Below are 12995 nucleotides of genomic sequence, written 5' to 3' on the forward strand. Positions count from 1 at the left end.
CGGGCTTTGATGCTAGAAGGGCATTTCTCTCGCATGTCTATATATTTTATTATTTTTTGGGATGTGAGCTAAGTTTTAGTTGTCATTGCATTCCTTGGATCACCAAGAACGAAGAGTTGCAGTGACAGACGGGAGAACATATGCCATCAGATAGGCTCATTCGACTACATGAATATAAGCAGAACTTAGGTATGCCATGCCACTCTTCTCATCGTAGAAAAGGAGGCTTGGATAAGCTTTTATGAGGTTCGAATCCCGTCTTACATATAGCTAGAAGCCCTTCGGAACATTGCTACTAGAACAAGATTGAAGGGCAGATATAACATGAAAAGATTACAAAATGCCGACAAAAAGACATTTCCCTACGATTTCCCCCCTATGCCACCATTGAAGAAGCCCTAGGAGGGGCCAAGTTAGTACAAACTTGGATAAATACGAGTCCAAGACTTTAAGTGACTTCATCTATTGCAGTTTTCTCCTTGGTATCCTGCACCTGAAACGAAAAGCCATATAACAAGAGAAACAGCGGAAATAACAAAACATGCCCGTTAATCTAGAAAGATATATATTATTATTTGGATAAAACAAAATTAAGATTGGTCGACAAAGGCAGAAGCATGACCAAAAGCGAAAAAAAAGGCAGAAGCATGACCAAAAATGGGAGACTGTGAATTTATTGAAGCACGTAATTTGTTACCATGGTCCTTTGGTGCATTGCACCAATAGCATTCGGTCCTGCTAGCGTAGTTGTGCTTGTTGCAACCGAACCTGTTCAGGCGCGATATAAGTCACTGTCAGCGCACAGGTACGAAAGAATCAACGGGCATGCTGTGCAGTAACTGCAAGTCATTGAACCACCTGCAACCGCAATTTGTGTTTTGTAGCGCATGCACTATATCCCACTCCAAGTAGTATGTATGTCATATGTATACATGCATGAATGTCTCGTGCATTGTGCATATTCTTTTTATTAAGTGGGTCATGAAGCACGACGTACGTGGCCCCTCCCGATGCTCCTAGATTGCCCCAATCCTGGTGATCGGAAGAAAAGCTTAATTCCACATCTCTAGTATAATTAATTACCACCCATCACTGGTACAAATACCACTATAAAGGCTTTACCCGGAGGCTATCCTGCACCTTCAATTATTACTTACTGTCGTGTCGGCAACTTCAATTCCAAATCAGGACGCATGTCACAACTGGAGTTTAAAGTGAGAATCGAGTACTTGATGTGGTCCCAAAAAATCACCCGTCTCGTCCTTTGTTTCTCTCGACTACGTATACATAGTAGTGACAGAACGTAGTTTAATTAGGCTGAAGAAGTAGCTTGAAACAAAGAACAACGTGATGTGTGTGTGCGTGTGTGTGCATACATACATATAGGGAGGGAGCTAGCAGACCTGGTGCAAATCCAGTCCCCTGATTTCCATCCAGCCGGTGCACCATATCCAAACCCCCAAGAGTGAGCCACCGCTGCGGTGGAGTCATCCTTCGCGGCGCCACACTTGAAGCAGTTGGAGCGGCTCGCATAGTTGTGGACGCCGCATGAGCAGTACCAGTCTCCAGGCTTCACGTCCCATACTCCACTGATGCTCGTGTAGTCGGGCCGGTCGACGCCCAGCTTTGGCTCCCCACATCGTTGGCATGAGTCCCGCCGGCAGAAGTTGACGTATTGGCATGACCTGCAGTTCCAGTCTCCTGGTTTCCTCTCCATATTCTCCCTGCTACGTACGTAGTCCTCCTGCATGCTCACGTGAACGAACATATATATATATATAGATCCACTTGCGATCAGTGACCCCACTCTGCAAATTGTAAACAAACGGGAACTGGAGAAGGGGGGATAATTAACTAAGAACTCACTTGGTGGTAGTACAAGAAGAGCAAGACTAGCTAGAAGAAGAAGGAGAAGAAGAGCACGAGAGCTTGGATGGTTTTGTGGTGTGGGTTGGGGGTGGGCTTTTATAAGGTTTGGCGTTGGGGCCGGGGCATGTTCCCTTTCTGGTCATCTGGCCCGCCTTGAATTAATGGAATCACAGGAACAAAACTAAAGAAGCGGAGGCAAGGAGCCAGGCCGGGAGGGAGGATGGTGGTGAGGGGTGTGCGGTGGGGTGAGGTGGTTTCGCTAAAGTTGGAGGGGATGGACAATATGATTGTCGGAATTTCAGATTTTTGACTTCGAACCTCTACGCTTTATGTGATGCCCTTATGCTAAAAAGTCATAAAATATTTCAAGGAAGGTTTCATGTGGGGATGGATGATCTACTTCGACCCCTCACGTACATCCGCACGTGGGAGCTTGCATAAAACCCATCTTTACAGATAAACAAATGTCCAATATGTGTTATGAATTAGGGAGGCTTCATTCAGAATCAAGAAAGTAAGATGATTAATCCTTGTTAGTATATTAATTCCAATTTATGATCTGATGTTCCAAAACAGGCTAGTATATATTAGTAAATCTATTACTAGTATTCTTCTCTGAGAAAAACTACTGGAGTGTTTGGCATGTTGCCGGAACCACCGAACAGGTGGCTTGGCATTCATAGTCACCTGTTAAAATAGTTCGCATATCATTTTTTTTTTTTTTGAAAAATGAGGCAGAAAAAAATCAATTCAAGCTTGAATAAAATGAAAAGAATATATGTCATACATGATTAGTTACTGGGTAGATAATGACATATATAATTTGGATCGTGTGTTTATCAATTTTAAAGTTAGATAAGCATGCATATGCTTAAAAGAGCAGAGTAAATGCTGGCAGCCATCCTAGCTAATTTATCAAATTCCGTGCATGCATATGCATTTGATGGCTCTGAGGCGTAAAGCAGCATCCGTCTAATTTCAGCATATAAATATCACTCTATCTTTCAACTTTCAATAAAAACATTCTCATCTCATACTTGCAAATCAATGTTAGGCATAGATGCTCTGTCCATTATTAATCTAAAGGTCGGGGACCGCCAAACGGTCCACCTCGTCCGGATACCTTTATTTGAAAAGAAAAATGCTGAAACAAATGTTTAGATACAAAATGCCGAGGATTCAACTAGCTAGATGTACGCAACCACTAGAATCATATTAAACTACTTGCATCATATATATATATATATATATATATATATATAATCTAGGCTTAGAAAGATTCTCATTCGACTTGTATAGATTTTTACTAGGACATTATTGAATCAAACAAGAAATGAGACCAAATCTAATTCGTGGAGACATAACGTACACATGCTTTACTTAGTTGCCCATGAGATTTTTGATTGGATCAGCATGTGCAAAGCATGCCGAGCACCTTTAGCATGCGCATATGATTCTAAGGAACTTTAGATCCCACCAGTCCAGCTGTGACGGGGAGGACACACCTTCCCCGAGTAGCTCATAGCTAGATGCCAGCAGTATATATATATATATATAGTTGGGCGTGGCTCGGGTACTTTCAGTCTTGGAGCTTGGATTGGATAAGAAGGAACCGGAACACATGAACAGCAGCATCTCACCACACCAGATGAATATTCCAAACGCCCTTCCAAACTCGGACAGGATATTGAGATGCCACTGCCTACTCCCCCGTCTCCATCGTGCCGTTGCTTCATCACCACTTAACGTTTACCCTTCAAACCGCACACGGACACCGGAAAATCCCAACGCACACCTCACAGCGAGTGTAGCTCACTATAATAGAATAGGATATTAGTAATATAAAAAATTCATTGTTAATAATTAAATTTTATTGATAATAATTATTAATGATGAAATTATCATTGTTAATATTTAGTCATAAATAATGATACCGTTAATAATTTTTTATGATGGAAAAAAATTTTCGTCGTCAATAATCGATATTACCAACCAAAAATTTTCGTCGTTAAATTTTTTTTTCAAAAATTATTTACAATAAAAAATTTTAGTCGTAAAAAAAAATAATTTACAACGAAATATTACGTCGTTAATAAAAAAATAATTTAAAAAATTATTTGCGATGAAATATTTATATCGCTATTAATTTAGTTAAAAATTTTTATGAAATTCAGATTGATAAAAAAATATTAACGACGTAAATATTTTGTTGCAAATATGACAATTTCTGATGTAAATTTTTATCGTTACTAAATTATCAATTATTTACAACGAAACTATTTTAGTCGCTACTAATTTAATATAAAATTTTAATATTTTTAAATTTATTAAAAAAATTATTTATGATTAATTTTTTTTATCGCTAATATATTTTTTGACGACCAATATTTCATTGGAAATAATTCCATCGCTAAAAATTTACACATATATATATTTTTAAAATAATTTATAAATATATATTTTTAATTTATATTTATAATATTTTTTATTTATAATCTATAAAATTAAAATAAGAAATTAACATAATAAACTAATAAATAAATTTTATCATTTTATTATATTAAATTAAAATTATAAGAGATTTGAAATAAAAAATAAAAAACTACATAAACAGACCATCGAGTGTTGGCATCTGCAGAAAGAGAATGAACTGAGGAAGGAGAGTGCTCGGAAGAGCTTGGACCAGCCTGCTGCTGTCTCATCGCTGCATCATCCGCTCCATCTGTACCATCCGCTCCATCATCTGGGTCTGGAACAGTTGGTATTCATCGATGCGTGCAACCAACTCATCAGCTCACTGCTTAGCTTGCTGTCGATCCTCAGTAGTCTGCCTCTGCATCTCCATCAGTCAAGCATCGCAGACAGCATGGATGTCAGTCCTGGACAAACGTAAGGATGAGGGAGCACTGATCTCATGCCCTAGATCCCTAACATAACAGGATCTCGTACCAAGCATCTGATCACAGATCTCGTCATCTGTGGGTGCGGTCGAGTCCTTAGAGGTAGGCTGGGATCTGATGCCTATCATATGATCCTGAAAATTAAAGTTGTAGCTATTTCGAAAAGTATTGATGCGATCGTTTGACTCAACTTCCTGCCGACCAACAACCTCAGTTTTAACTTGAGGAAGCAAACAACAATTGACTAATAGTGAGAGTCATCAACATGATTTTTGGACGATCGAGAGATTGGGGGGCAAATTTTGAAAAAGAATCATCCAAGAAGTAACGACAAGATAATGTAATTTTTTTTCGGATAACGATGCTTGAAGAGTACAAACTCCTCATAATAATAATGTCATCGTCTCGGTGATGATAGCTAATTATGATGTAAAAAAAATTTGTAGATAATGAAAGCTTTATAGATTTTTTTGTTCTACTCTGCTTTCTCTCAAATGCGATTATTTACTGACTGGCTCAAAAAAGTCTCTGCAACCTTGGTCAGCTTTTTAGGAGATGCGATCATTGTAGAGGAGGAAATTACTCTCCTTGAACTGAATCATGATAAAGCACTATCCTCTTAATGTTCACGGTTGTCTGTGTTGGAGCATGATCCCAGCTCCTCCCACGGACCTTGGGTGCAGCGGAACCAGCAACGAACAAATCTGGAGACTTCTGGACTCGATCAAAGGCCCTTGACGAAATCAGCCTGGTTGCTGTCTTCTTTGTCAGCCTTTCGTTTCAGATGAAGAACGCCTCTAAGATCACCTCTAAAAAATTCAAGATCTGGTACCCAACCAGATCAGGCCTAGATCGAGTTCTTTCAATTCGTAGATCTCAAATCGGGATGTTCTAGAAAGGGAAGAAGGTAGATAGAACCAGACCTTGCAGATCTATCCTGCTGCAGCCTTTCCTGTAGATCTGTTGATGGAGATCTCACCCGCACCTCAAACGACCTCAGATCAACTCCAGATCTGAGAGGAACTTGTACCAACCTCATAGCAAGATATTTCAAGTTCTGGACTTGATGTTTGGGTGGCTGCAAGAGAGGAAGAGGCAATATGGTTGGCGGCACAAAGGGGGAGGGGCTCAAAACCCTAGCGCCTCCCCTGCTTTTCCTGCCTTCTATGGACCTGGGGTGTGGAGAATAGCTGAAGAGAGAAGGAGAAGAGAGAGAGAGACTTGGGAGAAAGGGTTTTCATATTCTTTGGCTTAATCAAACCTATATAGTGCATGTATATATAAACACAGAGTCAAGTGACCCAAACCCAAAACTCTCTTGACCAACTCTATGGGAGATTAGGTTAACCCAAGCCCATGTACACCCATGACTCGATCTAATCTCACCTATCCTGAACCCAGACCTAGCCCATAAAGAGTTGGTCCCTTGAGGCCCACATAACTTAGACCTCAAGAACCTGAAAGGCCTACAGCCTTTCAACCTAGGGCCCAACTAGCCCTAGAGCCTCCATGAAGCCCTCATGAATGATAGACCTTGGCCTTAGCCTTGGTCTCCTGGGCCTTGGGCACACCATCTGGATCACAACAATCTCCACCTTGATGTCCCAAGGCCTCAACCAGCTCCACTCTGTCCATCAGCCGAATCAGCTCAACACATCTCTGAAAGCTGTCCCATGGAAGTACCTTCGTAAGTGCATCAGCTGGGTTCTCCTTGGTGTGTACCTTTACCAGCTCCACCTCGCCATCCTCCACAAGCTCTCTGATCCGATGATATTGAATGTCGATGTGCTTTGTCCTTGCATGATAGACTGAGTTCTGTGCTAATATAAGTGCACTCTGGCTGTCACAGTGCACTCTAATGGCCTCCTGAGTAAGGCCCATCTCCGTTAACAAATCCTTCAGCCAAATTGCCTCCTTAGCTGCTTCTGTCAGCCCGATGTATTCCGCCTCTATAATGGATAGGGCCGTGATAGGCTGCAGACTCGATTTCCAAGAAATAGGACCTCCATACAGGCTAAAGATGAAGCCTGTCGTAGATCTCTGGATATCCACATCTCCATCGAAGTCTGCATCTACATAACCGCCAATCAGCCCCTGAGCCTCCCTGGACATGTCAGAGTATCCCACTGCACCTCCTCGCTGTTCGTAGCAGATGCCAACTCCAACTGAACCCGCCAGGTATCTGAATATCTACTTCAGAGCTCTCCAGTGCTCCCTGCCAGGCTGCGTCATGAACCTGCTAACCTGACTCACTGCATGAGCGATGTCTGGCCTACAACAGACCATCGCATACATCAAGCTCCCAACTCCTGAAGCATAAGGAACCGTCTCCATCTCCTGAGCCTCCACCTCCATCTCATGATCTTCGAGAGTCTGAAGTGACCGGCAAGTGGCAGCTCCGCCGGCTTTGCTCCCTTCATCCCGAACCTCTCTAAGACCTTCTGTATGTAGCCCCCCTGAGATAGATGCAGCACCCTCCGAGCTCGGTCTCTAAAAATCTCCATGCCTAGGATCTTCCTTGCAGGGTCCAAATCCTTTATCTCAAACTTCCGAGATAAGGATGCCTTCAGATCCTGCACAACCTTCCTACTCTTGCATGCTATAAGCATGTCATCCACATATAAGAGTAGAAACACCCTAGAACCATCCTCATAAGACTGAACATAAACACAGGGATCAAACTCGCATCTGAAAAGTCCAATGCTGCACACATAGGAGTCGAGCCACTTGTACCATTGCCTCGGTGACTGCTTCAGCCCGTACAGCGACTTCTGCAACAAACAAACCTTTCCCTCTGATCCTGGATCCCTGAAATCGGGTGGCTGCTCCATGTAAATCCTCTCCTCCAAATGCCCATAGAGGAACGCCGTCTTGACATCCATCTGCTCTAGCTCTAAATCCTGAGCTGCTACAATGCTCAGCAACACTCTGATGGAAGTATGTCTGACGACGGAAGAGAAGACCTCGCTGAAGTTGATGCCTTTCTTCTGGGAATATCCTTTGGCCACTAACCTCACCTTGAATCTGATACCTCCCTGCTCTGAAGGCCCTTTCTTGCGACTGTAGACCCATTTGCAGCCAATGGGCCTCTTCTCCTGTGGCAACTGCACCAATCGCCATGTCTGGTTCTGGTGGAGAGACTGCATCTCCTCGGACATCGCTTGGATCCACCGCTCTCTGTCCTGGCTCTCAATAGCCTCCTGATATGTATATGGGTCTTCATTCGCTGTCACCAGGACATATGACAGTGTCTCTTCGAAGCCATATCGGTCCGGTTGCCTGATGGTCCTCTTGGGCTTGTGTAGGGCAACACCGATATCAGTCCTCGGTCCAGCTCGCTCCTGCTGGACCTCTTCACCTCGATCATCTATCCGAGTCCTCTCCACCTGTGGAGACACCTTAGGTAGGTGCTCCACCTGAATGTTATATCCTCCAGTAGTACCTGCAAGAGGCAAAATCAAAGAGGTAAGTTGTCCAGCAGCGTCCTGCTGGACCTCCTCCTGCTCCTGCTGCTCCTCCATGCCTGCTCGCCTTCGTAGGATTGACTCCTCATCAAAAGTTACATCCCGACTAATGACGACCTTCTTTTCCAAGGGATCCCACAGCCTGTATCCCTTAACTCCTCGCGGATAGCCTAGAAACACCGTCTTGCATGATCTGGCGTCTAGCTTGCTCCGCTCACCAGCTCCAATGTGCACATAGGCCGTGCACCCAAATACCCGTAGATGGCCCAGCCCAACTGTCCTCCCAGACCACACCTCCTCTGGAAGCCTGCCATCCAACCTGGTGTGAGGTGACCGATTGACCAAGTAACCCACTACGTCAACTGTGTCAACCCAGAACGCCTTTGGAAGCCCTACCTGCAGCCTCATGCATCGTGCCTTTTCCAAAAGTATTCTGTTCATCCTCTCGGCCATCCCATTCTGCTGTGGAGTCCCCTTAACTGAGAAGTATCTCCTGATCCCACACTCCTCACAGTAATCCTGGAACTCTCTGCTGGTGTACTCACCGTCATTGTCTGACCTCAGACACTTCACGCTCCTCCCCTGCTCCTTCTCCACCTCAGCTCTCCAGATCTTGAACTTGGTGAAGACCTCTGACTTCTCTCTCATGAAGTAAATCCAGAGTTTTTTAAGAAATCATCAATCAGGGTCATAAAGTATCTGGCCCCATTCCTAGCTGAAACTGGGGCCGGTCCCCACACATCTGTGTGTACTAACTCCAGAGGGGCTGCACTGCGGGTTGTACTGATGTTGAACTGAACTCTCCTCTGCTTTCTCATCTGGCAAGGCTCACAGATCTCTCCTATAGCACCATCCTCCATATCAGAGATGAGTCCTCTCCTGCTCAACTCTCTCAGCCTCTTGTCACCCATGTGGCCTAGACAGTAGTGCCACATCCTGTAAGCCCCCTGCTGGTCCTGTGCTGCAACTGCTGCATCAGACTCTCCGGTCACCACAGATCCCTCCATGCGATAGAGATTATTGTCCAACCTCTTGCCTCTCATCACCACCATAGATCCATTGGAGATGTTTAATACTCCGCTTCTAGCCCTACTGCTGAAGCTGTATCCACTGCGCTCCAAGTAGCCTAGTGACACCAGATTCTTTTTCAGCTCTGGGACGTGCTTTACATTTGTCAATGTCCTCACAATCCCATCAAACATCCTCACCCTGACTGTCTCTATCCCAGCCACCTTGCAAGGATGATTGTCGCCTAGAGTCACTGATCCCTCATTTGTCTTGGTGTATGTCGCAAACCAAGACCTGTGTGGTGTGTAGTGATGTGAGCACGCAGAGTCTAGTGTCCACTCCTCTGTGTAATGCATGTGACCATCTGATACCACAAGTAGATCATCCTCTACCTGCTGCCCAGCAACTGCACTCACTGATTCTGAGCCACTTCTTTCTCCCTTCTTGCTCTTTCATAGTGGACATTCTCGCTTGAAGTGCCCGAACTCGTTGCACTTGAAGCATTTTATCTCTTTCTTTTCTTTCCTGGACTTGGACCGCCCCCTGGACTTGCTTCTGCCTCTGCCTCTACCTGTCCTCTCCCCTACTGCCAAACCCTCCTAGAGAGCCCGATCTCTAGTCAACTTTTTTCTTTGCTCATTAGACCTCAGCACCGAGACCATGTCCTCATATTCCAGAGTCTCCTTGCCGTAGAGCAGTGTAGTCACCAAAGAGTCATATGATCCTGGCAGCGAACACAAAAGCAACAAGAACTTATCCTCCTCATCCAGCTTCATCCCGATATTCATCAACTCCATGCACAACTGGTCGAACCTCTGAATGTGGCCAATCACATCAGATCCCTCCTGCATCCGAAGACTGTACAACCTCTTCTTCAGTATTTGCTTGTTGCACATATTCTTCCCCATATATATGGTGTGCAACTTCGATCAAAAGCCCTTCGGGATCTTTTCTTCTAGCACCGAATACAACACCGCATCCGTCAAACATCTTCTGATCATCGAGCATGCTTTCTTCTCCAACGATGCCCACTGTCTAACTGTCATTCTCTCAGGCTTCTCATCCAAAGCCTGATCCAGATATGCTTGCACCAGAAGATCCTCCACCTGGATTTTTTACATGAAAAAATTTTTTTGGCCATCAAACTTCTCAAAATCGACCTTCATATTACTGCCCATGACTGGATCCAAGCCAAACAAGCAATATAAAATCAAGAAGTGTAGAATATACCTTGATGGTACCTTACTGAAAATTTTTAGCATTTGGGATCTTCAACTTCTCGCGCTTGGAACGGCTTCCTCACCAACGTGACTCTAATACCAACTATTGGAGCATGATCCCAGCTCCTCCCACGGACCTTGGGTGCAGCAGAACCAGCAACGAACAAGTCTAGAGACTTCTGGACTAGATCAAAGGCCCTTGACAAAATCAGCCTGGTTGCTGTCGTCTTCGTCAGCCTTTCGTTCCAGATGAAGAATGCCTCTAAGATCACCTCTAAAAAATTCAAGATCTGGTACCCAACCAGATTAGGCCTGGACCGAGGTCTTTCAATTTGTAGATCTCAAATTAGGGTATTCTAGATAGGGAAGAAGATAGATAGAACCAGACCTTGCAGATCTGTCCTGCTACAGCCTTTCCTGTAGATCTGTTGATGGAGATCTCACCCGCGCCTCAAACGACCTCAGATCAACTCCAGATCTGAGAGAAACTTGTACCAATCTTGTAGCAATAGATTTCAAGTCTTGGACCTGATGTTTGGGTGGCTGCAAGAGAGAGAGAGGCAATATGGTTGGTGGCACAAAAGAGGAGGGGCTCAAAACCCTAGCACCTCCCCTGCTTTTCCTGCCTTCTATGGACCTGGCGGCAAGAAACCCTAGGGTTTCTTGCTTCTGGGGCATGGAGAATAGCTGAAGAGAGAGGGAGAAGAGAGAGAGTGACTTGGGAGAAAGAGTTTTTATATTCCTTGGCTTAATCAAACCTATACAGTGCATGTATATATAAACACAGGGTCAAGTGACCCAAACCCAAAACTCGCTTGACCAACTCTATGGGAGATTAGGTTAACCTAAGCCTATGTACACCCATGACTCGACCTAATCTCACCTATCCTGGGCCCAGACCTGGCCCATAAAAAGTTGGTCCCTTGAGGCCCACATAACCTAAACCTCAAGAACCCGAAAGGCCCACAGCCTTTCAACCTAGGGCCCAACTAGCCCTAGAGCCTCCATGAAGCCCTCATGAATGATGGACTTTGGCCTTAGCCTTAGTCCTCTGGGCCTTGGGCACACCACCTGGATCACAACAGTCTGAGTTTCTTTGGCTTATAATGCTATACTCGAACGATCGAGACTTAATACATTGAGAGTGGTAGTTTTGACTTACCATCTTCTTGTCTCATTTCTAACAAGAAACGAGATCGGAGAGATGCATGGGAATCAATAACAGGCTCGATGCTGCTTCATGATCTTTATCGACAGTAGCAAACCTGAAGACCCTCTGTCGATTGATAAACTAGACCAGAAGGATAATGAAGAAAGGGGTGACCTAGTTGAGCAACTGATTTTGATCCCATTGAGAGAAGATAATCTAACTAAAACAGTTCAAATCGGATCACTACTACTTGAGTCGGAGCGAAATCAACTGGTGAATCTGGTAAGATAGAATGTTGATGTCTTTGCTTGATCGATGGCTGACATGCTCGAGATTCTATCAGAAGTCATAACTCACCAATTAAATATCGATCTAAAAGTTAAATTCACGAGGCAAAAGAAAAGAACTTTTGCTCCCAAAAGATAGAAGGTCATCGACAAAGAAGTCTATAAGCTCCTTATGGTAGGCTTCATCAGGGAAGCCAACAATCTGGATTGACTAGCCAATATCATGATGGTGAGAAAAATCAATAGAAAATGATAAATCTGCATCGACTATAGCAATCTAAATGAAACATGCCCGAAAGATAGCTTTTCTCTGCTGAAGATTGATCAACTGATCGATGCGACATCGGGGCATAGACTCTTGAGCTTTATGGATGCCTTCTCAAAATATAACCAAATTCGAATGACGCCTGAAGATGAAGAAAATACAGCCTTCATAATCGATAAAGGTATTTACTATTACAAAGTGCTGCCATTCGGCTTGAAAAATTTTGGAGTGACTTATCAATGGTTGGTCAGCAAAGTGTTTAAAATATAAATCAAACGGAATATGGAGGTTTACGTCAACGACATGCTTGTGAAGAGTGTCGAAACCCATGATCACGTCTGAGATTTGGAAGAAGCTTTCGACACATTTGACGACATTAGATGAAGCTAAATCCGACTGAGTATACCTTCGGTGTAACAGCCAAATATTTTTTTGGATTTCTTATGTCGCAATGGAGAATCGAAGCTAACCCAGAGAAGATAAAAACCATCCTCGACATGAAGCATCCCAGCTTTAAGAAAGAGATATAGTAATTGAATGGAAGAATTGCCGCACTTAGCCAGTTTATTTCGAAGTTGGCAAAAAGGTGTCTATCCCTCTTCAAGACTTTGTGACAAACAAAGGATTTTTTTTGGGCGGATGAATACTGATAGGCTTTGAAGACCTGAAAAAGTACTTAACATCTCCCCTACTGCTTACAAAATCGAAGGAGGGAGCGATGCTGTATCCCTATATGGCTACATCCTTAAAAGCAGTTAGTTCAGTTCTTGTCAGAGAAGATGAAAATCGAATTCAACGACCTATTTACTATACTAGCAAAATACTCTACGAT

At 43.7% G+C, this 12995-nt stretch overlaps 1 protein-coding gene across 2 annotated transcripts; it reads right to left on the reverse strand.

The window, feature by feature from the left end:
• Positions 1-223: 223 nt before the first annotated feature.
• On the reverse strand, positions 224-2072 carry LOC105047780 (RNA-binding protein involved in heterochromatin assembly dri1). Of its 2 annotated transcripts, XM_010926869.3 has the most exons (4): positions 1867-2072; positions 1404-1744; positions 698-768; positions 224-493 (listed from the first exon to the last, which is right to left on the reverse strand). In XM_010926869.3, the coding sequence occupies exons 2-4, from the start codon at positions 1715-1717 to the stop codon at positions 459-461; spliced, it is 420 nt and encodes a 139-aa protein (XP_010925171.3). In that variant the 5' UTR covers positions 1718-1744; positions 1867-2072; the 3' UTR covers positions 224-458. The 2 variants fall into 2 exon arrangements, with proteins under 2 accessions (XP_010925171.3, XP_073116067.1); XM_073259966.1 differs by having other exon boundaries at positions 224-768.
• Positions 2073-12995: the final 10923 nt, after the last annotated feature.

Source organism: Elaeis guineensis, chromosome 6 (genome assembly GCF_000442705.2).
Source record: "Elaeis guineensis isolate ETL-2024a chromosome 6, EG11, whole genome shotgun sequence".
In the NCBI taxonomy this organism is placed as follows: Eukaryota; Viridiplantae; Streptophyta; class Magnoliopsida; order Arecales; family Arecaceae; genus Elaeis; species Elaeis guineensis.